Genomic DNA, 27,893 nt, shown 5'->3' on the forward strand with positions numbered 1-27,893 from the left:
CCTGCGGGGAGAGAAGACGGAGCGCCCGTCAGTGCGCGGCCCGGGCGGGGCGCGGGGCAGGGAAGGGGCGGCGGAGGGGGGAGTGAAGGGGAAGGTGCGAAGCGCCCGAGGAAGGGATGGGGGGTGGGGGGGGAGAGAAGGGGGATGGGGGGGAAATAACTAGCTAAGGGTGGGTGGGTGGCGGTGTGGGAGTGCTTGGCACGGCGGCACTGCGCCGCGCAGGTGCCGGCGCCCCCAGTACTCACATGGAAAGGCGCTCCCGGGGATGCAGTTAAGCAATAACGGTATAAAAATATAGACAGGGAAAAAAAACAAAGTTCCCCGCTGCAGAGTGAGGCAGGGCGGGCTTCGGCGCTGAGAGCCCTCCGCGGATGGGGGGAGGAAAAAAAAAAAAAAAAAAAGAGGAAAAAAAAAAAACAACAGTGGGGAAAGGCGGGGCGGGGGGGACACGCGACCGCTCTTGTCTTTGAAGTGCTGCGGGCTGCGATCCGCTCGTGTGAGCGGCGGCTTTGGCACACGACGGGCGCCGCAGCCCGTACTTATAGCGGCGGGCGGACAATGGCCCCGTGGCCGCCCCGCGGGGCCGCGCCGAGGCGGCAGGTCGGCCCCGTGCGCCGCGCCCTCCGGAGCGTGCCCGCAATTACCGCGGGCAGCCGCGCATCTGCCGCGCCCCCGGGGGAGGGGGATAGGGGAGGGGGGTCCTGGGAGGGCCGCGCCGCCCCCCCTCCTTTTCCCCCAGCGCTTTTGTCGTCCCCCCCATCCGTGCGCGGCGAGGGAGGGAGGGTGGGTGCTCAGCGCGGGGGTGGGGGGGGTCAGCCAGCCGCTCCGGCCGGAGGGTGCGCGGTGTGAGTTTGGATCGCTGCGAGCAGGAGTGGGGAATAAAGTGGTTAGTCTGGACGTGCGGAGGATGAGCTGTGGTTTTTGTCCCCAGCCAGACCGGGGTGGAGGGTTTCTGCAGGTTTCCTTGGCACCTCGCGGTTTTCCTACGCGTCCCCAGTGGAAGTGAAAATGCTCTGAAATGATAAAACTTTAACTGAAAGCCTTTTTTTTCCCCTCCTGCGTTTCAGAGGCGAATATCTGCAGGCACTGTGGCTTTTGCGTGATTCACGTCGAAAAGGGTTTTGCAGGTGCTCAGAAAGCTAAAAATTCCAAATTACGTTTATCTTACAAACTTCAGTGGTTGTGAAAGTATGTATACAATTCTTTGCCTCTGGGTAAAAAGCAAGAACTGTGCTGGTTTTACTGTAAAGTTCTTGCTGCCCTTGTTAATGCCCAGGTATCACTGTTTAACACTTTGGGAAGCCACGGTTTTCTAAGTGGCTAAAAAGTTCCCTAATTCTGACATCTGGCTTTTTGCATCCTGCCTCTCGGTGCTGTAAGGAAACCCCATTGTCAGCGCTCAGGTACTTGCCTCTCTGGAGGGTTTTGAGTTTCACCATCCGTCAATAGCCATTTTTAGACTTCTATGCCTAAACTCATGTTTATTGACATGATTTCCCCTTGCATTAAATGTAGATTCATTCTCTGTCCTGTGATTTTCTCCTATGCCTTTGATAAATAGGGAAAATCAACAATGTAAGTAAGTATCTTTATCGCTACGTTTTAAGTTCAGACCAACGGTTCTTTACTTGAACCTGAAAGAGGAGTTTCCTATCAGAGATATTCCTTCTGGTTTTCACTCTCCTCACTTTGAGATGATCCGTGACACCAGCAAACTGCCGCAGCCAACCTTCTTTGTGCCAAAAAGATCACGCACAGAAGTGAGCAATCCAAAAAGCCCTGGCTGATGAATATTAACGAGTCTCAGGCTAGAAATAGTTTTCCGGTGGCCAAGCTTGCAGGATCAGCTCGCTTTCTGCTTTTTAACATCTTTATATGGCTCCAGACCTTCGATGGGCAATATAACCACGTAAGACCGGGTGACAGGGCCTGGCTGTTCTGCAGGAGGGACGGAGCCCTCTCAATCACCAGACCTGCAATCAGGATGATGTTTTTAGGGCCCATGAATACATAAATGACTTTCTGCACTAAGTAGTTCCACTTCACTGAGTTACTTGGTGTCCTTAAGTGATGGCACGATTAGAGGCCTGGGTCGGCAGGCAGAGGTGAGTGGTGGAGTTTCCAGCATGAACCAGGAGAAAGTCAGAAAGGACCAAAATTTAGAGGTTATGGAAGCATATGGCAAAAAATGTTCAACTTTTGTTAACGTGCACTTTGGATATAGTGATATAAACTGCGGTGCTGTCTGCGACACTTTTATTGTCTTTTGTTTAGGTGTCTTTGAGTAGTCAATAGTTTATTCATTAAAATGTTTATGATTCCCCAGAGTTTCACAGACTTTGGCACAACTGATCACTTGTCTGAAAGTTTGCAGTGAAAGCGCATTATTCATTAGTCCTTATCCATCATTTGCAGTTTGTCATTTGTTATTCTCTTGTTTTAAAAGTTTGTGCTCCAATCAAGGAGGGGAGAGAGCACCATGTGTCTCTGTGATCAGTCACAGCCATGAATAGCCAGAGCTGAAGTGAATGTTTCACAAACAACCCATAGGCTGAAATTTGTTTGCATAATCTATTCACTGCGTACTTATGAATAACGAATGCGTTCACAGAACCAGAATTGTTTCAGGAAGCCTTCGCAAACAGAAGTGCTAAATATCTTGGATAATTTATTCCCGATGAATAATTCAACCAGTTCTATCGCAGGCAGTCTACTAATTTTGCAGATAAATTATTCAGCCAACACGGATAATAGCTCTTACACCTTATGGGCCTGCTCCTATGGAAGTCAGCTGCCAAAGTTCCGTGAAGTTTTCTGGGATCGGAAAAGAAAAGAATCCCAAAATGAAACAGGATCTTTGATTTCAAGGAGCACAGAGTGTGTTTCCAGCATCTCACTGGTGGCCTTTCTCTGATTTTTAGCCTTTGATATTAACTTCCCCACCTCGATGTAAATGCAGGTAGGCTCAGAGGGACTCGTGGGTGTTCTTAGTTTCATATTTTGAGCTCTAAGGGAGTTTGCCATAAATACTTTACTATTTGCTTTGAGACACCTTACAGCACTTAAAAAAAAAAACGGAAAAAAGATTCAAATGACGTTTTTGACTATGGAAACTGTGAAAGCGCAGCTGGATCAGCCCATCCTTCGCTACACGGGATGGCAAACCGCTCATCCGAAATTGGAGCAAACTCGTGGGTGCGTTTCCATGCAGCACGTTTATCACTTGGTGGGGCCTCGAGCACGAAGCTCACTCTTCCGCCCCCGTGTTGAGATGTCGTGTGTTGGGTCTCATTCATGGCAGGACTGCAGAAAAAGTAGGAATTAATAAATAAAGGTGGAGGAAAGGCTGTTGGAGAAGAGGCACCACAAGACTCCCAAGGCTGTGGGTGGATGCTCGGCACTGCTCTCTGGATAAACCATTTCCAGCAAGGAAAAAGCTGGTCCGTGAGAAGATGCCATTCCCTGGGAAGTGTGCATTGTACCTTGTAAAGGTAAAAAAAATTGCCATGTGAGAAATCAGCCTCGCATTTCAAAAATGACCAGAATTGTGATCGTTAGAGCAGTGTTAGCATCACTCTTCTCCCCGAGCACGGAAATGCGTCACGGTAAAACTGTTCCCGCAGTTGGAAGGTGTTTCAGAGCAATTAGAGGTCCTTCATTTATTTAAGGCTCAAGACACCATTCAGTACAACTCCCCGAACTCTGTGTTTTGTTGCATTAGTACATGAGGGCTTAAACTCCTGTTGGGATGAGTATCTAAACAATGGATCGACCAGGAAAATACTGTTGGTTTTTTTTCTCTCTCGTCGTTTGGCAGCATGGCCAGAGTGAGAACGCAGAGCTGTCTGGGGAAGATGCTTTGAGCTGGTGATGTGGCTGGTGGTGAAGCCATCACCCTAGGAGCAGAAAGCTCGACACAGCACCTCGCAGGAGCAAAGGGAGGGTTGTGCTCGCCCACTCCTGGGGACGCCCAGATCGATGCAGCAGGAATGTTAAAAATAGAAAACCAGAAGATGGTTCGATGGGGCGGCTCATCTCCCTGTGCTCACGTGGGCATGGTGCGGAGTGTGGTGGCTGCTTGTCCAGCCTGGGCTGGGGACAGAGGGGCACCGTGGCCGGGCTGTGGGCGCAGGGGTGGCCATACGGTGCCGTGCCCCGGGGACCCATCGCCCGGCCGAGGTCAGCTTACAGCTCCCAGCCCCAGGCTACCGGAGGGTTCAGGGGTTCACGCCTTGGCTGCTGCCTAATGCACGGCCCTGGAAGTCCCATATTTGAAAGGGATCTCAGCCTGCACGGAGGCAGCATTAACCCCTTCCGGAGCAGAAGCCAGTTCTCCTGTTTGGGAAAAGCCTCGGGAGAAGCTCAAGGGCTTCGTCTTGAAAGGATTGGGCCTTATCTACCTGCCTGTGGCCAGCGAGGGGCCTCGGGCCGCGTGCCGAGGGCTGCCAGCGGGAGGGGAGCACGGGGGCATCACAGGGAGGGTCCCCGAGTGCCAGGGGGGGTCTTGGCTCGGAGGAGCCCAATCTGCTCTGAAATCCTGCACAAGTGCCTGGGAGCTGCGGCCGGGGCTCAACCCGTCCCAGGAATAGTGGGAATGTTTATTTTCGGGTTTGAAACGTGCGATAGAACTTTCTCCTCCTTTTTGGAAGGGGAGGGAGGGGGGGGCGAGTAGGTAAACGATTGTTCCCTGCAAGCACAAATGTATTTTGTTTGTTGTAATTAAAATGTTTTAATGAGACAACCATAAAATCAACCATTAATTATTTTTTTTCAAACACTTCTGCTTCCTTTTGAGCTAGGTCTATTTAGAAATAGTTTAGAGAGTAGCCTGCAGTTTTATTCTTTCTTCGGTATTATACACAGGAGTGGAGAAGTCATTTATAAATAATTACACAATGTTTTGGGTCTTTGGGTTTGTATAATATATCAAAGCGATTAGTACACGCATTGTTCCATTGTAAATGGTTTTTTTCCCTTCCTTTCAGTTTCACTTGCCTTGTCTTCTATCTAAACCTTTTTCGTGAAATCCTTTGTCTTCCTCATTCTTTTAGCTTGTTACAGTGCAGGGACATTCTTCTTATTCAAACACTCACAGCATGAGCAAAGAAAGCTACTTCTGTCGCATCTTAAGTTTTACCATAACTTTCTGGCATTTTCTTTTCTTCCAATTTTCCCAGACTACTGATAGGGTAATGAAGAATTATAACATACATCAATTATTGGTGCTCACGGTGTATTATCCTCCTGAATTCAAGGGGAGATAAAGAGAAAAAAAAAAAAAAAAGAAAAAAAAAGCACCACTTTCTGTGGTTTTGAGGCACATGAGAGAGGACTCGGCGCAGATTATTTATAACATCTTTCTGAGCATCAATTATGTTTGACTCCTACAACCACTTCCTTGTCCCACTGGTTTTATGGCCAGAAGGAGTCATTTTTGTGTGTGGTAGCTGCGGCATTTAACTTGTTTCTTTTATGAGGAGCCCAAACAATGCATCTTCAGGGCAAACAATCTATCTCCCCGAATAATAGCCCGAATGTCACTCAAGCCGCTCAGGGCTGGGAAATATATGATCATGGTAAAGGGCCACGGGAAGAAAGCGTGGAGATGGAGGGGTTTGCCGGGGGTCCTTGCGCGGCTCCCTGGCACAGCGGTGCCATCTCCCCCCGTTTTGGCACCGGGTACCCCCGGGGAGCTGGGCTGGACCCGGCACAGGGTGCAGGTGCCCGGGGATGGGACCGGCTGCCTGAGGTTTCAACAACCCTAATCCGAGTTCTCCAAGGAAAAGGGCCGAACACTCCCCGTGCGCTCACACCGCCGGGGCACACTCCCTTCCTGGCCCTTCCCCAGCCTCCCGGCTACCACATTAACTGGGAAAAATGAGATTAGGATGTCACCTCCGAGAAACGAGCCCCTTTTTCTCCCCCTACCTTATTGTGCGAGTTTTTTTCTTCTCTTTTTTTCCCCCCTCTCCACCTTCTCCCGCCCACCGTTCCCCCTCTTTTGTTGATTTGTATTTTGTTAATTGAAGCTAGAACACTTATCCTAAAAGAAAGGGACAAAATTCATTGACCGCCGTGCGGGTGAAATCCCCCCAACAATGTGCAAAGCAGGAAGCTTAACTACATGCTGAGATGCTCAGGTTTTCTTTTATACCTTCCGTATAAATAATTCTGCTTAGGAGTGGCTTTTATTTTTATTTGCTTTTTAACTGCAATAAAGATAACCTGAAAGAATTGAAGCCCCGTTAACGGTGGGATGAAATTGAGCCCGAGCTCTTCGGGGATGAGGGGGCTCTCGGGGTCCCCCTGGGCTCTTAGGATGGGGTCTTGCTGCCGGGGGAGGATGCTCTGGGACCACCGGCAGCCCGCGGGTCCCCGCCGCGGGGGCCTGGGGGATTTGCTGCCATTTGCATAGCAGGTGTTGGGTCCTGGGCCATTCTTCCTTAAGGGAGTTTTAATACGGGATAAATTACCGGGAATTAGGAGGAGGCAGGCGACGAGAAAAGTGCCTGTGGAGTCTTCTCCTGGCCGCCGCGGGGGAAACGGAGAGAATGGCTAAAGAAAAGGAGAAAAACCCAAACGCAGCGGCCCCTGCCCCAGCCCGGGGTGTTTGGGGTGCGCAGGGGTTGGGGGGCAGCTCTCACTAGCTTCTGAAATTCGGGTTTGAACTCAGGAACGCAGTAATCCCAGAGATGGTAATACGATTACTGGCCTGAGGATCTTTGAGTGAGTAGATCTGGTAGGGGAGTTTAAAATGTTAATCCCTGGTATAATCCCTTCCCTGGCATTGTACGTACAAGGGTTGCACCCGCAAGAGAATTGCCTGTTTCCTTCCCTGGGCTTCAGGGCAGGGGGGGCAAGGCTGGGGAGCAACCCCCCCACTGATGTGCACACCCGAACACGCGTGTGAACACGTGTGTGCTCACCACGTGTGTGTGTACGCGTGCACACAGCCGTGTGCCCACACACACGTGTGGACACACACACACATCATCGCACACACGATGGCTCCTGCGCGAAGCTTTCGCTGTCCCAAAGCTGCCTGAGATGTCACAAGAACTGCAGTGAGAGCATCCCGAGGTATTTGGAAATACCCGTATCTGTCGTATTTGAGGTCATAGACTGGTCTGTCTGTAGTGGTTTTGCAGTGCCTGGCTCTGGCCATGGCTAAGACAAGGAGAAATCCTTAAGAACAGTGATGATCCCAACTTCCGTGCACGTATGTATGGGTAGATGTACATCTGCACACAAAAAGAGAGAGGGAGGCTGGGTCACCCGTGTTCCTGGGGGGTCTTGATGAAAATTTCCTATCACACCTCGGTCACTGCTTTGCCCTGTGAGTTACAGTACACATCCATAAAAGAAAAGTGAGATGCTTCATATGTTTTTAAGCAGAAAGTCATTTTCAAATGCATCCACCTGCAGGCTTTTGCCACAGGTGGGAAAGGTTTGTCCTTCTATTTTGGCCCTCTGCAAAAAGACATCAGTGTGAAACCATCCAGCTGCTTTTCATATCAAAGGGGGCTGGACATTCTATATAAAAAGAGAGGCCATCTGTAATAAAAGATTATGTTAGTGAGGAAGAAGCTGGTATCCCCTCAAATAAAAAAAAAGCAGATGAATTCACCCCAAAAGAGATGTTGTTGATGCTTGCAGGAGCCCCAGCACCCAGGAAGAGTGGGGCAGGTGGGAAAAATGAGGAGACAGCCCTGGCCACTGGCCCTGGGCCATGCCGGGCAGAGCCCCTGCACCCCCATCCCAGGGATGCACCTTTGGGGTGCAGCTCCCACTGCCTGTGCCAGGAGAGGCCCGAGGGTGACACCCAGCTGCAAACTCGGCTGCCTGGAGCTGAGGGGTTGCATCTCCCTGGGCTTTGGAAAAGGCTGACAGTTTATTGCTTTTCCTGTATTAGGGTTTTGTTTTTTTTGAATAAATTATTTTTTTAATTATCTCTGTAAAACTGTTACTGAAGTACAACTGTAACGATTTCTGAGTGAGAAAAAGTGACACAAAGTGCTTTTCCTGGCTGAGGGTTGGGCTGGCAGGGCAGCGGAGAGCTGGGTCAAAATGGACTTGGCAGTTCAGAGGCCAGACAGTAAAGCTGGGCTCTGGGCAGGGTGAAAGGAGGAAAAAAAAATTATTTTGTCTTAAACACAAAAGGATTTTTAGAAAATGTCAAAACAAAACATCTGGTGGCTGCGGAGTTAAGGTGCTCCAGTAAAACCACGCTGGGAAGGTACCCTGACTCTTTTGAAAGTAACCCTCTGTCTTTTTTTCTGCACCAGCTCAGCTTTTTGAATGATGTCCGCTGTTTTTCTAACAAATTTCATTAAACTTTGTTGAAAGCAAATGATAAATAACTTGTAGATGGGCTCTGCTTTCCGGAATTTAGAGGAATAGTTTACACTGACTTAAATGGCCCCTGGCTATCCCTTTAACTGGGCTGCTTTGCAGCTCATTACCTTAGTATTAAATGTGCAATATAGCCTTTAAAATTCACATTCTTCAGGGACAAAAACATCTTAAATTCGGGCCTGAATCACCCCTATATTAGTGTAAGCAGCTACAGTGAGGGTGAGGGACTCTGCTGCTCTCCATCTCCCCGACAGCCAAGTATCATCTCTTTACCATAACATCTCTGGGTATAAAAAGAAAAATAAAAGTGTGGTGTTGAGCTACAGGTGTAACAGCCCTTGAAGACTCCCAAGCAGCATGTGGGTCCAACGTGCTGGGTTTGCTGGGACTGGTACCTAAGGATGCAGCTGAACTGGGCAGAGAGCGAAGGAAAAATCCTGCAGGAAGATACTGGGGGTGCTGAGCTTAGGATCGGGGTATGCAGGGAAGCCTGACCCCTCAGTTAGGTGGCAAGAATAGTTTTCAGGATGTGTAATTACTGAATATTTTTCTGCCAGGGTAGCTTTAAGTTTTAAGCCTGCTGATACATATTTTAAAAGGGCTTGAAGTTGTAAAATGCTAAATAAATACGAAATACTAGTTCTAGGGGTTGGGGAATTAAAAAAAACCACAGTGGAGCAGCATGATTAAGGGAAAGTGAATGTTGTCATAGGTGAGTTTTTTTCTTTGGGGCTGTGTGCTCTTGTGCAGCACCGAGCTCCCCTGAAATGGGTACTTGGCTAATGAGGGGAGACAGGTTTGGCTGATCTGTTTCCGTAGAGCCTCTGCTGTGGGGAGGCTGCTTTCTTTCCCAATTTAAGCATGTATTAAATTGCAATAAATTCTGTGTTTGCAGATAAATAGTAGAAATAAGTGCAATTGCTAATTATTAAGTGAATGCACTTCTTCTTTAGACTATAGACATCCCTTTTTTTTTAACTATTTGGGTAAAACCCAAAGGATTAGGGTTTTTTCCACCTCAGGTTTAACGCGCTGCAGGTCTTGAGTCTGTTTCCATTTACTCCGATGGGAATTAGAGATAATTTCCCTGGAGTCGGTGCAGCTACGCTTCTCCAAAGCAGCTGCTGGAGGTGGGCAGGGCTCTGAGCCCCTGCCCCGCTGTGCAAACAGAGGAGGGGATCCCATGGGGCTGCAAAATCACAGGGAAACATCATTCACAAGATCACTTTTTTATTACTTGCCTGTCCCAAAGAATCTTTTTTTTTTTTCTTTATTTTTTCCCCGAGAAACAAATAGGGTATGACTTTGGGTTTTTTCAGCTTTTAGTGTTATTTATCTTCATTAACCTGTTAACGACCCCAACCCCCCACCTGACCCATTCCATACCAGGTGCTGTGAATTTAGCTCTTGATCTATGAACTCCACCCACAGCCTTCCCCGGAAAAGGAGAAAACCCGAACTTTCCGGACTTGTAAGTCATGGAAGTAGCCACGAGGTGTCAACCTTGGCCAAGCATCAGCTGGGAGCCAGCTCCGCTCACCCGGCAGCGCTGGGATGGACACCCCTCTGCGGAGCTTTTGCTGGAAACCCCGGGTACCTGCTTTCAGGTAAGTGGGGATAAAATCTCCTGAGGCTTTTAAGAACGTGGAAAATTAATTGTTTTACCACCAGTCTTTGTTTTATGGCCTTTCTTTATTTCTCTTTGGTTTCTTTTATTGTTTTCCACTGCAAGTTTTAGCCAAATTCTGTGTTCTAGTTACTATGTGTAGAGAAGGGAATGGGAGTTGCTAAAAAGAGTGTGTTATCCAAAAAAGATAAAGTCAAAGATGGGTGAAGAAAAGGAATATTATCAATTCCATGTTATATTTGTGTGTGCATATAAGTATTAATGAATGTGTGTGTATATATATGTATGTGTGAGCAGTGAGTTGTTGCAGCAAGTTACTGCAGATCTTGAGATCCTCATCCAGTAGCTGGAGCTGTGCACCCAGTGCTTCTCTCCTGTGGGTTACAGGACACTGTAATTACCCTTAAAACAGAGCAACTGGCATTCAATCAAATACTTGGGAGATCATGACACAGATAGCAAGAGAGCTGAAACTCTAGGAAAGCAGGAAGGACATTGGTTTTCCCACAGAAAACTACATCTTGCAATTTGTATTTCAACTCTAGATTTCAGAGCTTGCTGCTTTCCAGCTTCTGTCGCCAACTTTTATGATAAAAACACTTGAACCCCCAAGCAATGACCCTTCTTGGCACATGTGGCTGTGTCTGTGTGCTGATGTGGGGCCAGGAGGACCAGCCTGGGGCTTTGGGCTGGGACCCTGACGTACTTCTCTATAGTCTAAGCCAAGCACTTGAGATCAGATAAGGTTGCTCTGATCAGTCCTGCTGCTGATTTGGTGTGTTCCCTTCTGTGCACTGTGCTGGTGTTGTCCTTCTCCATTTCCCAGGCATGACAAATCCAAGAAGTAATTTTTTTGTTTCTTTTAAAGCTATATTTGATGTTTAGCCTTTGTAGATCAGCATTTGCCAGGCATCATTATCCAATATTTTGCTCTGTGCAGTTGAGGTGTTGGGATTTTACCTTCTGGGCAACACCAAACCCTCTCTGCTCCCCTCTTTGGGGATGCAGTGCAAGGTGGTCCTGCTCTCAGTCTAAGGTGTGCCACGCTTATCAAGTGTAGTTGCTTTCTGCAAAAACACTGTCCCAAGTGCCTTCATGTTCAAGCAATCCCAAGGATTTCTTGCTTTTTTTTTTTATCTCTTAGCTTCTCAGAGCCTGTGCAGCCTGGGCTGTGATAGCTTGTGGGCTGGTGGCATTGCTCAGAGCCAGGTGAGATGGTTTGACACTGATTACTATAAGGAGGAACTGGATTTCCCTGGCAGAACTGTTTTAGCTGTTGCACAAAACTGGAGAGGGAACACCCTGCCAGTCGCTTACAGCTCGAATTTGAAAGGTAGAGCTTGGCAAACTGGTCCTTGCTGGGGAGGAGTGGTGCTTGACTGGGAGTTACTGGCCCAAGGAAGGAGCCGAGGAGCTCTGGGCTCATTCGTTTTTCCAAATGTGTTTGCAGAAGTGGTAAGTCTCCTAGACTTAGAGAGGAAGCTGGAGTAAACCCCAAGGAAAAATGTAAATGGTGCAATTATGAAGGTAATAGAAACGGAGAAGTATTTTTATGCAGCACAATAGAATGGGCAGTAATGAGGCAAAAATACGAGGGATAAAGACAAAAGACGTTTCTTCTGGGATTAGAAGTGAGCTCGAAATTGCTAAAACTGGAGAAAAAAAAAGTGCCTGTTGAAGCATTTGTTTTCCTTTAATAAGCTTCTTTTTCTGGGAGTCCTGAGTGTTCAGATGTAGCCCACTTAGTGCCTAGTAACCCAACAAAGCTTCGATTGGTGGCTCTGCAGCAAGATTTGCTTTTCCTTGCAGGTTTCTAACCATGAAAAGACACAGAGATCAGTTGCTTCAGAATCCTTAATTAAACACAACAAAGAAAGGCAATTAGAGCTGCGTTTTGCTTCTGTCATCCAGCAAAGCTTGCAAACCTCAAAACTCTTTTCTTGCTCCAAGATTTATGACAGGAATAAATCATAATTATTCCTGTAATTATCAGCCTTAAGTGAACACCAGCAGGGTTGGTGTTTTTTTTCCCTCCTTTTTCTTGGGAGAGGTTCTGAAACCCATCCAAGAGGAATTTGTGAACCTCTTTTGTTGTGCAGGAAGAAAAACGAAAACACAGGCGTGGTGATTTTCCCAGGCCTTGGCCGCCTGCCTCCCTGTCACTTCATGTCATGTCATTCCTCCCTCCCAGGTCCCACGTGCTCTGCTCGCAGCTCCTGTTGTGCTGGATGCCCTCCATGTGTGTTGTCAGAGCTGTCTCTGCCTAAAGAGCTGATAACACAAGCAGGCAAAAGATGAGAGAAAAATCTGAGAGGGGTTGAGTGCTTCAGAGGTTGGCAAAAGAACCAGAAGTCCGACCTGTCACTCGGTGTTCAGAAAAATAAATGCTCGTGCGTGTTGCATCTCTACAAAGTGTTTCCTCCAGGGATCTTGTCTTTGTTCTGATGGTTGGATGAAGTTGTGCTCATACCCAGCAAGAGGGAGCAAGTTCTTCTCTTCAGGCATTGAAGGTGATAGCGTGCATGTGTGGGTTTTTTGGTGGCTGGAAAGTCAGATGGTTGGGTCTGAGGACAGGACCTGAACACAACACCTGGGGAGCAGCAGCTGCACATGGTCCTGGGCTGGCTGGAGAGCTAGTGGCAGGAGGGAGAACCTCTGAGCAAGCAAGTCACATGGCTTGGTATACTGGGCAGAAACTCCTGATGTTTTAAAGGATTTAGGGCAGTTGGTTGGGGAATGAGTCTTCCCAGGGTTATGCTGCACTCCAGTTTCCCATGCTGGTGCGATGGGCATGGCTCATGTAGATACAGTGGCAGCCAGGTGTCCTCTTTGCCCTTAGGGTGCATGTTCCACGTTAATGGGATAAGACGACCATGTAAACCTCTGAACAGGTTTTCCAAAATACAGCTGTTTTGTTTGCTCTGGGGCGTTTCCCATGCCCAGGTAAGGAAACGCAACAGTCAGAGCTTTACTTGCAGAGCTGGAGAAGAGCGTTCCCAGCGTTAGTGGTGCAAGGAGCAGGTTCCATGCCGATTTATAATGCAGACGGCTGTGGAGGTGTCCCCAGGCTGTTTGAGAAGGTTTTTGGTTGCCACTAGATGTCCTTTCAGCCTTGCTTTCCCCCACAGCTCCTCCAGAGCAACCATCTGGGCTGGGATCTGCTGGCCATGGCCCAAGAGCTGCTGGACACCAAAGTGCTGCAGGGCTGACAAGATCAAGGAACGGGGCTGAACCCTGGGCTGCTGGGGTCTCCAAAACATCCCTTTGATCCCGCACAGCTTTGTCTCGTGTAGTGCTGGCTAATAGAAATGAGGATGCCTTGGAAAGCACCCGAAACCCTGACTTCTGGATCTGTGCTGGGTATTTAATACCTCTAGTATGAATCGGGGACAATTACTGCATTGCTGCTTGGGCAGGGCTACTAATTAGTAGAGGTGATGGCCCAAGGAGGCAACCTTGGGGGGTAAAACAAATGTTGACACTATCTCAGTTTCATGTGAGGTATGATGATCAAACGGTAGCCCAGTTTTGTGCAAGTTTTTAGCTTTCTCTCTATGAAATGGTAGCCAAAACACCTTTGAAGGGACAGTCTGTAGAGATGGAGGCTCAGTCTTTCCAGAGGTGTGTGGTGCCAGCAAGCACAACTAACAGTGGTGTGGGATTTGCCAAGTGGTGTGGGATTTGGGGTGCCCACAATTAAGCAAACGATGAAGACTTCTGTAAGGTGTGTATTGATACCTGTAAGCACCAAAAATCACTGTTAGCACCTGAAGCTTGGTGCTCAAAAATGCAGCTGCTGCTCCTAGGCAATGGCAATCCCAGCTGCTCTTCTGGGGTGGGTTATGTCAGGTAAAGGAATCACAGGGAATCTGCTCCGGGGTGCTTTGCCAGAAACACGTACTGTTGGGAGGATACCTGGGGGTTCATGGGGTGCAGCCTTTCAAGGCAAACTGAGCAAGAAGCACTTGGCTCTTCGTGGTTTCGGATCAGAGGGAAATTGATGAAGAACAGACCCAGAGGGATTCTGGTAGAGCAAACGGAGTCGGTGAGAGCCACAAACAGTGATCTGCAAAAAATATTTCCATTTGTGACCCCACACACCCCGACTCATCAAAGGGATCAAACTGCACAAGAGTGCTATGGAGGGAGGGTTGACAGAGTGCCAACACCAAGAGCTGCCCTGGCATGAAGTCAGCGTGGCTGGAGCTTTCAGAATGGGCTGCCTGTCCTTCTGGATCTGAAGCCCGAAACCAGCTTGCCTTTTTCTAAAGGTGCTGAGCAACTAGGAGTAAGTGAGGTCTTCAGATGCTGTACACATCTGGATTTAGATGCCTTGTTTTTGGCTTTGGAGGAAAAATATCCAAACTGTGACTGGTGTTTTGTTTGAGCTCATGGGAAGGGTGTTTTGGAGAGTGTGACCTCTGGGTTTATATAAAGTCCATTAAGTGATGTTGGGTTGAATGGGAGGCCCTTTATCCTTGGACAGGTGCAGCTCCCTGGCTGTGGAGTTCTTGGTGGGATGGTGAGTCCTGGGGACAGTGGCTTTTTATCTGCATTTGATCCCATTCACTACAAATGTGGGTCCAGGAGGGACCCAACTCTGATACTTAATTAGCTCGAAGAGCATTTCTGTTGCTTTAACACCATCCTCAACTTCCCACTCGGAGTGACCAGTATAAACCCCCAGGCCCCTCTGATGACTTTACCATCAAGCCCTGTGTTTATTCCCACAGCCCTGATGAAACCTCGTTAGTGCGGGGCCACTTCTCCCACTGCATGGCTGTGGTCAGGAGGGGTCCCTGTGCGTGTAGCAATCCGGCATGGCCTTGTGCCTTGATTTAGGGAGCTTGGGGGGAGCTGGACCTGGTCTCATGCAGACCACCAAGCAGCTATCGCTTCTTAATAAACTTTTTGGCCATGGCTGACCTGGACCATATATGAACAAGTGAAAGGCAAGTGGTGAAAGGATCTGTATAACGTTACTAATCCCACGTAGGGGTCTCTCTGAAAAGGCAAGGCAGGTCTCCCTGCTATTGTGTCCTTTCACTGCAGCTGCTTGGTTCACCCTCATGCTTTTATTAAAATAAAACCTAATAGTGCTGTTTCTGAATGGGTGCAGCCTGTGGGTGCCCAGGGGAGGGATGGGGGGGGGGTGGTCATGGGATCTTGTTCACAGGGCTTGGTGCTCTGTCTCAGTGTGCTCCTGGTTGCAATGTCCTGGGGAGCAGCTTTGCAGACTGGATGGGGGAAAGCAGTTGCCTACCTGCCCTCCTCGGGGGGTCTGTGAAGGGTTTTCAGCCTTGTGATGTAACATTGGTGCTTGAGTAAAGGAGCTGCGGGATCTGTTTGTGCTGCCCCTGTGCCCTGGGATGGAGCTCTGCAAATGTTCAGGCTCTTGGGAAGGTAAATGGGGAACTGGTGAGCAGTCGGGGCTGGCTGGTGTGCTCAGACCCTACTTCAGTGGCTCAAGTTTTTGATCTCAAAGCACAAATGTGTGGTCTGTATGTTAGGGGGGGGCTGGACTGAGTGGTCTCCTGTGGCTTTGCAGCCTGCAGTGTGCTGGGGAAAACAACAGCACACCTTAAGGCTGCTGCCAAATCTAGGTGGAGGATGTACCAATCTAGATATAAAAAGATATATATTTAAATATTTTTAGTAAAGATGTTTCCATCTGAAGGAAAGCGGTCGAGGTTTTGTTTGTGGCAGTTACCTCCTGACACAGTATTCCCTTTGACAGCTGTGCTGTCAGGGATGGCAAGGGATGCTCCTCCCGTTTCTGGGAACTTAACAAACCTGCCTGGGGATGCAGTTTAACAGGCTTGGGAAAAACAGCTTGGAATCACTTTTTTTCCTCTTCATGGTTTCCAAGAATTGTTTTGTTGTAAGCATAGATTTTTGGGTTAAAGGGAACACACATACTCAACCAAACTTTTTTTTTTAAGCCTTCCATTGTAGCAAGTGGGGAGAAAAAATAATTTACAGTTGGTTTCCTCTGTGCCCTGTTTTTTTGCTGGTGGTTTTGGTTTGGCAGATGAACCCAGAGCAAAGAGTCACTTGTACAAATGATATACCCTGTAAATTGTGAGTCACCGAGTCCGGTATTTGGACAACGGGGCTGTGCCCAGCATTCCCAACGGAGCCGTAACCACCTCTTGTGCAACTGTATCAATACTTTTCCAGGAAATACATTGCCCAGTAGTCACTAAATAAGCAAAAGTCTGTTCTTGAAGTCTGTCAGAGCGCTGAAATCAAGTCTCCTCAAGGAAAAACTACTGGTTTTGTTAAAATACGAGTCAAGAAAGGAGAGAGGCAGCTCGGACAGCCCGCAGGTCTGGGTTTGCCCGGAGATTGGGTTCGGATGCACAGCCTGAAGCAGAGCCTTGCAGTCAACCTCCCCAGGGGTTTCATTTCTTAAATACTCTGGGATCTTTCTCAAGCTTCTTCCTAAGAAGAATCTGAAGTGCATAGCTCCATCCTTGCACAGAATAGGAAAATATTTTGAAATCTAACAGGTCTTTCTCTTTCAGCTCTGCCAGGGTATTTCCGCAGTAAATCAGTATGTGGTGTGTGTGCATATACATATACTACTTTTTTTCTCTGTCTGAACTGGAGGAAACCCTTGAGCTGAGGCCAGGCATTGCCCTGATGACACAGCACAAGATCCCTGCTTCAGGAGTTGCCCTGATCTTGGCGGCAGCCCCGTGTGAAGCCACCTTGGCACAGCTGGGAGCAGTTTGGGGAACCCCTGGGGGTTTTGATGCATTTAAACTCTCACTGGCTTTACCCTTCCTAGCTGTTGCTTTTCTTTTTAGCTGGGGAACAGTGTAGGAGACTTGTTGGACTGAAACTGCATGAAAAGAGGAGGGGGTGGCTCCTAGAGTTTTTTTAACCTGGCTTTAATTGTACAACCTTCCCTAAACTAACTGAGATTTTCTAAATTGCTGCGTTTTACTTCTCTATATGGATGTGGAGTAGTTGATTTACATTTATTTAACATAACACTAGAATAGTGGTTATAGGTGCATGGTAGGTAGCCCTTCTTCAGTGTTTGGGTAAAGTCTAAATCCTAAAATGAGAAAGGGAATTAAATTGGGCTGGAATAATGTTTTCTAATTCCAATGTCATCAAGATGCCATGTCTTTAAATCAGCTTCCCTAATTCAGTGTCCCAAACCCGATTCATCCACCAAAAGAGGTTGTTAGAAGTGGCTGGAGTTCCCTGATGGCTTAAGGAAATTTCAGAGCAATTGTCAGCTTTTTTAAATATATTTTTTATTACTTTTTTCATTTGTCTTAGAAAGAAATATGAAATCTGCATGCAACCTTCTAAATATTTCAAACATTTAAATAGCATATGATAATTTAGCAGTACAGTACATTATACAGAAAGATAATATAGGGAGATTTCCTATAGTATATTTACAAATGGAAAGGTAGTTTTGTTATTTTTAAAAAGAGGAATGCACTGCTTAACATTGACGTATTACATTCAAAATAATGAATATGTTGTATTGTGACTAAAACATATATAGGTATTTATATGCTTGCCCTATCATATTTTTCATAAAAAGGTACCTTTTAAAGGCTTTTTTTTGTTGTTGTTGCTACAAATCTAGGAAATCATACACAATAGTCTTGAAGCTTAAAATGTCTCAGTACTGAAGCTGCAAACTTTCTGTAAGAACTTCAGGTGGTGAAAAAAATCCAAACAACAACACATTAACCATTTTCTTAGTAATAAAAATGACCTAGAAATGCCTTCTAATGCACGGAACGTTAAATGGGAGGAGATATGGAACGCTTCACCTTGCAGCAAGACCTCGAGTCCGTTAAAGAAGAGGTACAGGAGTGATGCTCAGACTCGGTTGACGAGGTGCTGAGGGACCTCACTTGTGCAGTCACAGCCGTGATGTTCCGGTGGCAGCTTCCCCAGCAGACTCGTCTTTGGTCCCCGCTTTGCCTGGCCGCGGTGGAGGCTGCAAACACGAGAAACAACCGCAGTGCCGGAGCTTTCCCGCTGCCGAAGGGTGAGGGATGCGGCTGTGGAACACCTTTACAAACGTTTCTGTTTGTCTGATGAGCTTATAAAGCTCGATTGCCATCATAGTGAAGTATGAACAAATAACAATAAAAAAAAAAAACCAACCCAAACCAACCTCAAAACGAAAAGCATGAGTTTTCCCAATCTCGGTACAGAGCAGATGGGTGTGAAATCTGAAGTGCAACAGATGCTTGTGAGATCTGGAAGCCTTTTGCACGCGGCTAGAAAATGTAAAAACTGACCCTTGGTAAAAAGTGCTTTATAATAATATAGAATTTCTGTCTTATGTCTGTGAGAGAGAAATAAACTTCTGCAGAGCCCAGTCCTACGCCAGCCAAGGGAGTCTGCTCCATTCCTCACGCTGCTTCCTCTTATTCTTCATAAACCCTAAACAGAAGGAAAGCCAAGACCAAGACATTTAAGCTATGAATGAAAAAAACTGCCTTCCCAATAATAATTATTAAAACTAATAAGATAATACCCTCACCCCTCCCAAACAACAACAATAAGAAGCCAGATTTTTAGTCTTTGCTTAAGTAAAGTGGAAAGTAAGTGATTTTCTTAAATAACTTATTTTCTTAAGCCACTGGATTGCTATCCATAAGCATCCAGGAGGAGGGTCAGACTTTGACACCACTGCGTTTTGCAGGCATGGGGGGAATGACATGCTCTGCCACTGTTATCAGGATGCATAAGATGAAGAAATCCATGCCTGGCATTTTCCAGTGGTTAAAGTGTCTAGCAATCTTGTACACAAATGTTGAAATAGATCATGAGGTGTACATAGACAATAAATTCATAGTATCTGTTATGTTTGGACTAAAGTTATAGGCAGTATTATTTTTCTAATTTACACCTGGAGAAGACCACCTGCCAGGCTTGGAAAAACCCTTGGCTCTCTGGGGATCATGCATGACAGTGATCTTCCATGGCATGGGGAAAGCTAGGGGCAATGCTGGTTTGGGGAAGAGATTCATGTTTGGATTATATTTATGTATATTATGTAAACTCCATTTACATTTAAATTCCCTGGGTTTTCCTGTGGAGCAATTCAGTGGGTTTAGTATAGCTAGCACTAGAAGGCACTGACAAATTGTTTATTTATTATGAAGGCTTGGTTGAAGTCAGGCTCTTTATGTCTGAAATAATCAGTCGATGCTTCTCCAGCTGTAGTTGGGCTCGACTTCCCCGCTTGCCCTGTTAGCAGTGTCGGGGTACTGCCAGGGGTGGCATCCCGCAGCGGGGTGATGCTGGAGCTGGGCAAGGCAAAGCAAGGTGAAAACGCTGAGGGTTGCCCTGCATCCTTTCTGCACGCCCCAGGCTGGCAGCCAAAGCTGTGGGGACACTGGGCTTGCTCTCCCTCCTCCCCTCTCTGGCAGTAGGGATGGTCCTCATCCCCTGCCTTGACTGTGGGGAAGCCTTGAGCTGACCCCTATTTCGGGCTATGGAGGAGATGGTGAGCAGCAGTGTTATCTGCAGACGGGAGCTGGTCTGTGGCACACGGGCCCTGGCTGCCTTGCACAGGGCATCTCTCAGTCCCCTCAGGGGAACCCTGTGTGTTTCCTGAATGCAGGAGCTGAGGGCTGAGCATCTTTCATCATCTTAATGACGGCCTTATCAAATGAAAAAGAAGAGGAAGAGTGTGAATATGTGGTTATCCAATAGCCGGGGCTTCCCCACATGCTCTGTGTATGGAGAAGCCACAGGGAGCTGGGGCCTGGGCGGGGGGCTCAGCATCCACCTGTGGCATTGCCTGTGCCACTGGGCATTGGGTGGCTGTGCTGGAGCTTGCTGGCACCCTTGGACCTGCTGAGAAATGGGGCTCGCTGGCCTCATTCGAGCTCAGTTTTGGGGAGCAAATTCCCCATCGGTTGAGGAGGATCAGGGTTTGGGACTGCACTGTGTGCAGAGGCTCTTTCTTGGCCATGGCTGGAGAGGTGGTGGGAGTTGGGCAGCTCCCCTTAATTACAGATAGGGACATCACCACTGGCCATCAACCATCAGAAATTCATGTTTCTTGCTCTTTCTCTTTTCTATCTATGACTGATGACTTGCAAAAAAAAAAAACCCAAAACAATCTTTGCAAGGGAGAAGGTGGCAGAGATTCTTGCCAGCAAGTTACTGTTTTTCTGGGAACGATACAGTAGTTAAAACTGGCAAAGACCTGCATCATCAGAAATGGGTGATTTTGAGGCGGTGTGATTCAAGTGTGCGACAGGACGCTCTCTTCCCAGCTCTGCTTACTGCTTTCCTTGTGAAAGTAATTTAATGTTTCATCTTGGCTTTTTACCCGTAGGAGGGAGGTGAGTGGATGTAAATAACTGAGCACATCAGCTGATGAATAGTTTAGCAGACAATAATTACTATTTATAGTTGGAACAGCCTAATCCTAAAATAGAAGCGAGGACTGCATGTGGCAGGAAAGAAATAACATCAAGAACACCCATTAGAGCTGTAATTTTGGTAATGAAACACATCCTCCGTGCTGGATAGAGCGTTTGCAGTGTGTGTATTCTATATCTGAACGGGGCTGATTTCCCAACTTGCCGCCAAGAATTTTTTTCCCCCTCACTCCTGCAGCAAATTCCTACTTACCTGCCTTTCTCTTTCCATACTCGGTACCACTTGAGCAGTCGCACTGTGTTTTGGCGTTTGGGGTTTAAGCAGTGCTGCTGCTCCCCTCTCACCCGCGTCCACAGCGTCACGCTGCAAGGCAAGCGAGCACAGGTTACGGGAGCCAACTGGGGGGATGCCAACCCTCCGCTCCCGTGCCAGGCAAATGCCCACATCGGTCAGGGGGCTCTTGCTGAGGTGGGCAGTGGAAGGGTTTTCATGCTCTGCCAGATACTTGAGTTCATTGTCATGATATTGGAGCAAATCTTTAGCTGTTACCCATCAGCACGACACCGTATACCAGGTTGTACCAGATGAAGACTTAGCCACTGGTTTTAATCATTTTGCCTGTTATTTTCTTTCGAGCTTAATAGCTGATTTAATTAGGATTAATTCAGGCAACCACGAGGTCGTTGCATGAATAGATAGTTCACTTACACTCAACAATGCTGCATCCAAGAGAAAAGATCAGACCTGGTTCAGTGATTATTTTTTCCACCCCTTTGTTTTCTTTAATTTTGGGGTTTTTTTTAGGAAGCAATATCTTAAATACTTGCATGTGGCAGCGTGCCTGTGTGCCCAACAGACCAGCTCTGAGCCCCAGGCAGTCCTGGGGGCTTCAGCCTCCTCTGATCACAGGCTGATCCCTCCCTCCTTGCCAGCAGCAGCGGCTTGGTGTCCCCTTACTGTCGGGACAAATCGTGTTGGGAGGTAACCATGGTGAAGGTCTTCCCTTCATTTTAGGCTTCCTCCTGCAGACCTTAGTGGAGCCGTTGCTGGTTGGTCTGCCATAACCCAGGTGATATGAGAGACCTGGAACTGCTTCCCAAGAGGATGGCTTTTCAGAAACATCACTTTTCAGGGCTCAAAATCAAGCAGTTTTGATATTTATTTTGTGATTTAAAAAAAAACCCAAAACATAATTTTGTTGAAATTATTCATTTTTGGGAAATGCTATCCATAACAGGCAAACACATTTTTCAGTTTAACTAAAATCCTATAATGGAATTATTTAAACACCACTAGACACATGAGTAAAACGATGGCAGAAAACCAGAACTATCCGTGCATGCTGATGGGCTTCTTTCATGGTTTGGTTCAGAAAGGAGCTGTTTATCTTCTAACACAAGAAAAAATGCCTTGCAAACTTTCCCAGCTCACCTGCCCGGTGCAGAACATGCCTGGCTGGAAGTGAAACGCGGCGCGTTGCCTGCATGAGCTCAGCGTCTCACCACGTTTTCCATTTCAATGTCATACAAGGTGTTTAAATAGTCCTTTCCGTTCAATTAACCTTCTTCCCTGCTCCTCTTCTCTGCTCCACCTCCATCAGGTGTGAGCTAAAGTCACGGAAAGACAAGGTGTGACTTTTGGGTTGTTTTCTGGTGGACATGGCCCTTTCCCCAATGGTGGATGGACTCCAAGAGCCTCTGTAGCTGCAGACATTGGAAAGGGAAGGGTCACTGCTAAGACCTATGGATTGTCTCTGCTCCAAGGGTGTTATCAACCCCTCTGTATGTGAGAAGGGGAATTTTCCTATGGCTTTGAATGGGAGTGAAACCAAACCTTCACAGGAGGCACAAGGCATACAAGTTTTAAGGGACCTGAGGTCAGCATAAACTTTTTCCATCCAGCAGACACCTTCTCGGCTGTCCCATCGGCACTGCCTGATGCCAGACCTTGGCTTGGATTTCTTTTCTGACAGACCATAGAGGATATTTCCAGAAAGTGATGTAGAAGCTGAATCGCAGGAGGAGCAGAGCAAGAGCACCTTTTGAAAAGCAGCAAGCACTAAATTTGCACCATGAATGAAGGAGGATGATTCCAGATTTACTAGAGCCTGCAGTCTAAGGAGGAGGAGATACATGGTTTGCTTCTCAGGTGAACAGCCAGAGCTTTTCTCAGGTTGAGATGTGTTGCTTTGACATCACATGTAGGTTTTCTGCTTTGATGCTGGAGGCTGGACAGCAGAGGAGATGTTCCTAAGGCAGCCCCATGGACCCTTGTGATTCCTGTGCAGTCCCTGGTGCTGTGGGCACAGGGTTGGGTGGTAGCATTTTGGGCACCCTGAGCTGACCTGGCCCTGCTCTCAGGGATGCTGGCCTGGCAGATGTAAGAGGACATGACTAAGAAGAGGTGCTGTGGGAGCCAATACCCTGGGTGAGGAGTTGTCTGGATGGGCTGCAAAAAGAAGTTGAGAGGGATGGAGATGGGACTGAAGCACCAGAACTTACAACTCCAGTGAGATCCCTCCAGTGGGATTTGGGACATGAGCTTGCTCCAGGGCTGTGTGCTGAGCTGTCCCTTAGCTGCCCAGGGCTTGGTGGCTGGAGCCTTCACCCAGGGTGTCTGAGGGTTCCTGTACCAGAATCCTCCCAGTACATCCATGCCTCCAGGGCTGGGATGAGCACCCCTCGGTCAGTCTGTGACCAGCACCCCTGGGTCAGTTTGTGACCCCCCCAGCACCTCGTGCCCCCGTGCATCTCACCTGCAGGGATGGCAGGGCTGCACCTCTGCCCACAAACACCCTATCCCCAGGGCCAGCAGGGTCCTGGCTCTGATCCCTTCACCTGAGCCAGCACAGGGATCACCATCCGCCTCGGCTGTCCCTTGAGAAAGGCTCCCAGCGGTGCCCATTGCCCATCCCTGGCTCACCCTGATACATCCCCCCTCTTTCGGACGAGGCAGTACATGGAGGGGGGTTGGATCCTTTAAGACAGAAAGAGTTAAACCTCCCTCCTCTTTTCTGCTGCTTTTCCTCATTCCGGGAGACAGATACACACACACTTGCTGCCAGATGTACCGTGAATCTTGATAGGTTTTGAATAAATTGCAGACTCAGTTTAGCTGCCTCTTACCCTGTACCACAAAGTCTTTCCTAAGCTGCACCCACATACCTACTACTCTGCCAAGCACCATTTACAGCGTATTTCTCCCATATGAAAAGGTATGAGAGCTCTCAAGGAGGTTGGGGGGGCTCCCAGCTTTGACAACTCAGTTTAGATGATCACCACAGCAACAAAAACTCGGTTGCAGGAATTTAGCTCTTCTGCGCCCTGTCTGGAGACTCCCGGATCAATTGGTTCTCTGAATATTAATTTCAGTTTGCTTTCAACGGTGACTTCGAACTTCATCAGGGTAGCTGGGAGAGAGCGAAGGGACAGCACTGTCCCTGCAGCCGCTGCAATCTGGGGCAGTGCTCCTGTCTTGAAGAGCATCGCTTGGCATCTGCATCACTATCCAGCTGGGAGAGCAACCTGCTCCTGCACAGGGTCCTGGCTTTCCTGACTTTCTGATTGCAAGTGAAATGTTGCATTAATGAGATTTACTTTATATCCCCTGGCCGCCAGCTGCTTTCGGGCAAATGCCTGGAGTGGGACGCGAAGGGTTAGTGCCCCTCTACACCATCCTTTTGCTATTGAAAGGTCAAAGAGAACAAAGTAAAGCTGCAAGAGACTGGTTCAGGCAGTGATGCTCTGCAGGCTTTTTTCTGTTCAGGTCACCGTTTGGGCTTCAAAGAAGTGAGTCTGACGTTCCCCAAGCTAAGCGTTGCTCACGGTGATGCTGGTGTAAATCTGGAGGAAGCCTAAGGAAGCTTAGCTCTCCATTCCTCCTCCGTCCACCCTCTGCCAAGCCTGGTGAGCTGTTTCTGTGTGAGCAGGATCAGGCTCTCGTGGTGTCTCCTTGTTTGTGCCAGTGGGATGGGCAGGATTTGGCCCCGTGGGCATTGCAGAGCACTGGAGGTGGTACACAGGTTGGCAGGACAGGACTCAGATCCTGCTCTTAAAGCACCTTTCTAAGATTAAGCAACTGGCAAACGTTCAGTGAAGGAACACAAATGCTGGAGTAAATCAGTCCTTGGTGTTCTGGGGGTGTAGCTGCTCTTGGGATCCTCTTTGCCCCCTCTTAGGTGGTAGAGGGGCTTGGTGCGGTGGTCTTAGCTAATCTGCCCTTCTGGTCGTTGTCCAGCCCCATGTGCTGGTTGGGTAATGTTTTGTTGGGGGATTTTAAGATATCCAAAACAGGACAGAAAAAAACCCACCACAAACCACCCATATTTAACATTTTAAAAACCCCTCCTTTTGAGCCAGGCATCAGAGATGTCAAAAATCCCCGTACCTGCCTTGGGTCGTTAGTCACTACGTCGTTTTGAGATTTCACAGCAGCATTGGTGACGGTGTGCAGTGAGATGGGCAGGAAAGTGTTTTCCTACATGCTAGGTAATCCCATCGAGTGCAAGGGGAAGGCTCCGGTGCAACGCAGGCAAAAATCTGACTGGTTGGGATAACTTGTCCTTGCAAAAACCAGCACGGACCGAACTCTGCTCATGTTCTCTCTCCGCACGCCCCAACCTTGAGTAGATAGTTCTGGATTTTACATCAGGCATTTTGGAGTAGGATTTGTCCCTAACTTAACTTGAACTAACGATTATCCTTTTATTGCTGCCTGTTCTGTAAACACTTCTTTGAGGGGAAAAAAAACTATGTTGAAAAATGATAGTGGGTTTTTGCTCAGAATTGCATATTTTATTGCACCTGATACAGCAAATGCCTGTTCCCAGAAATGAGCATGCCAGGGCACGAGAAAAACAAAGAACAAAGAAGGAACTTGCAGTATAAGGTAAAGCAATTCAGCTGATAAGGAAACAGAGAGCAATAAATGAAGGAAAACTTACATAATCATCTCTTCCACGCAAAACGGGTACCTTGGTTTTATTTCCAGCTTCCGTACGTTAGAGAATCTTATTTTAGGACCTTTTCTTGAGCATTTGCACTTTACGCCTACGAGAGAAAGCATTTTCTCATGTGCCTGCAAAGCCTCCTGCATACCAAGCGTCCCTTCCCCACCAGCCTGGGTGCGCACACGATCTTCAGTTTGGTCTTTCGAGCCTCAGTGGGAAAAGCTGAATTTTGTAATGCCGTTGAGCTTAAAAAGAGTAATATTTGCTTTGCTATATCCCAGGAAAAGGTAGTGACTCTCTGGGAAATAGGTCTTGGAGCACTATGTACGTTCTGAGGCTTAGTAAATACGAGAGCTTTTTAAAGCGCACCTGCTGTGATTAAATGTAATTGCATTTAACAAAAGGAAACAAAATAGTCAGAACTTGCTAAAAACTGGGCAAGCAAACGCACATCTCGGCTACTTTCCCATTCACTCATGGCTCCCTCGGACTTTGTAGGACTTTCAGTCGTTTCTCCTCGCACGGATGCTGCGGTGCGTTCGCAGCCGGACAAAAGCGGAGTGCTTTTTAACCGTCGTTTTTGTGCACAGCAGCAAATGCATCCTGGCACACTCGGTGGGATTTGGGCTACCACGTCAAACCCAGCTCTGCTCTATTTGCCCTGTGAAAACCACCCTCAGTTTTGGAGGAGATATTTGAGCAATATTCCTGAATAACGGAGAGCACGGCGTGAATTCCCGCACTGAGTCGGGGCTTGCAACTAAGACACAACTTTGTTACACGGATTTTTACCTCGATTTCCACCTTTAAAAAAACTTGCAGCCACCTTACCCCAAATGTACAACACATCACTTTTCCCAGCATGCAGGAGACAGCTAAATCCAACTCAAGGCTATCACAAGGCAAAGAAAAATCACTGAAAAAGCAAAAAGCCTGGAAAAGAGGAATAACAAGGAATATTTACAAGGGAATAAGTAGAATAAACCAACTTACCTTCCACGCTGGCTAAGCACATGGCGATGAAGAGCAGAAGCAAAGCTGCTGTCAGGAGCTTCATGCTGAGGCAGGAGGTACCTAAAGAGATGCTGGGGCTTTGAATGGGTTTTCTTGCTTCAGGATCGGCCCCTAGATCCCCCCCCAGAGCTGGATGTCAGCAGGGAACGGCTCCCAGCGGTGCTCCTGCCTTGCTCCTGCCTTGCTCCTGCCTTGCTCCTGCCTTGCTCCTGCCTTGCTCCTGCCTGCGCTCTGCCGCTTTCCTCCCCTTGTCCTCCTTTAAAACAGCTCCTGCTGCCCTTGCTCCCGGCTCATTAATATGCAGAGCAACTCCACGGCTCTCTCCGCTTCCTCAGCCCCGCCGGGGAGGGTGGTAGTGGAGGGGGGGACGGACGGCACCGGCACCCCGCGGCCGCTCCTGCCCCGCGGGGAGCACCCGCCCCCCCGCCCGCCCCGAGCATCCCGGGGGTGGGAGCTGGGCAGGGGATGGGGCGGCTGCTCCTGCCCAGCTGGGACGTTGCCCAGCAGGAGGAGGTTTGCTGGGAGGGGCGGGGGGGGGATTTGTATGAATGGGGCTGCTGGGTGGGGAAAAAAGGGAAGCCTGAGCTCTGCAGAAATTCCTGTGCGCCTTGGAAATAAGATTTGGAGAAGACTCACCTGGGGAGGGGTGTCTCCTATTGACTTTCATGTTATTTTCTAGCTTTAACAGGCTTCCAAATCTCAAGGAAAGCTTAGTGAATTAAATGGGGAGAAAAACATTCTGAAGAGCACTATTAGGTGGGTTTAGCATGTGGAATGTTACAGGAAATAAGATCAATTCAGCATTGCTTTAATGAACGCTCCAGCAACGTTCATTAAAGGTAGGGTACAACGGGGCAGCGACACGCAGGAACTTCATCCATGTAAATATGTGTTTCCCCCTCCCTTGCGGAGTCTGTTTCTGATTTCAGCAACAGCTAAAAGAGCATCTTTAAAATCCAGATTCCAGATTTTTGCCTGTGTGTAACTGAAGCGGGTGAAGATCAGAGTCGGGGCTCTAACCTCCTCCATAGCCATGTACTGAAAACACATTTCGGATAAATGCCTCTGCTGATCCCCAGTCGCTGCCAGCCTTTCTCCCAGCACACCGCTGCCCACGCTCCCCGCTTGCACACCCATCCACGTTATTGAAACCGACCGAAACCAGCCACCCTGCCAGTTCAGGCAGCGCTTGGGAAGGACACGCCATCCGCTCCCAGCTCTGCTTGCATTTTAAGTTTCCCACATGGCTTCGTTCCTGCCGGCTCCCATTGGCAGCCGCCATCCTCACCGCGTTCCCGGCCCGGGTGTTGGCAGGCTGCGAGTACAGCCCTACCGCACGCAGCCGGCACGTTGCGCGCAGGCAGCTGCCTTGTTCCTGGCCCTGGCTTTCATGTGAGACGTGCCGACACGCCGGGAACAGCCTGCCTCCGCTGCCCTGCGCGGGATGTGGGAAGCAGGGGTGGGCGGCACGTTGGGGATGAGGCTTGCGAGGGGGGCCCTGCCAACGTGGCAGGGAGCTTTTGGGGTGAAAGCCCCGTTCCTGGGCAGGTTTGTGCGGCTGGTGCT

At 48.3% G+C, this 27,893-nt stretch overlaps 1 protein-coding gene across 1 annotated transcript; it reads right to left on the reverse strand.

Annotated features, from left to right (window-relative positions):
• Positions 1-17,836: 17,836 nt before the first annotated feature.
• CXCL14 (C-X-C motif chemokine ligand 14) lies at positions 17,837-26,370 on the reverse strand. Its single transcript, XM_086621812.1, has 4 exons — positions 26,307-26,370; positions 25,308-25,413; positions 20,618-20,728; positions 17,837-17,957 (listed from the first exon to the last, which is right to left on the reverse strand). Exons 1-4 carry the CDS (start codon positions 26,368-26,370, stop codon positions 17,837-17,839), a joined length of 402 nt encoding a protein of 133 aa, XP_086477938.1.
• Positions 26,371-27,893: the final 1,523 nt, after the last annotated feature.

This window comes from Tauraco erythrolophus, chromosome 16 (genome assembly GCF_009769465.1).
Source record: "Tauraco erythrolophus isolate bTauEry1 chromosome 16, bTauEry1.pri, whole genome shotgun sequence".
Lineage (NCBI taxonomy): Eukaryota > Metazoa > Chordata > Aves > Musophagiformes > Musophagidae > Tauraco > Tauraco erythrolophus.

Bases quoted from the DNA above. Each gene is read 5' to 3' on its own strand.
- CXCL14 (XM_086621812.1), bottom strand. From the start codon at position 26,370: ATGAAGCTCCTGACAGCAGCTTTGCTTCTGCTCTTCATCGCCATGTGC. The intron at 25,414-26,306 runs GTAAGTTGGTTT...TTTCTCTCGTAG, and splicing joins GTGCTTAGCCAGCGTGGAAG to GCGTAAAGTGCAAATGCTCA. The intron at 17,958-20,617 runs GTAAGTAGGAAT...TCGTGTTTGCAG, and splicing joins GTATGGAAAGAGAAAGGCAG to CCTCCACCGCGGCCAGGCAA.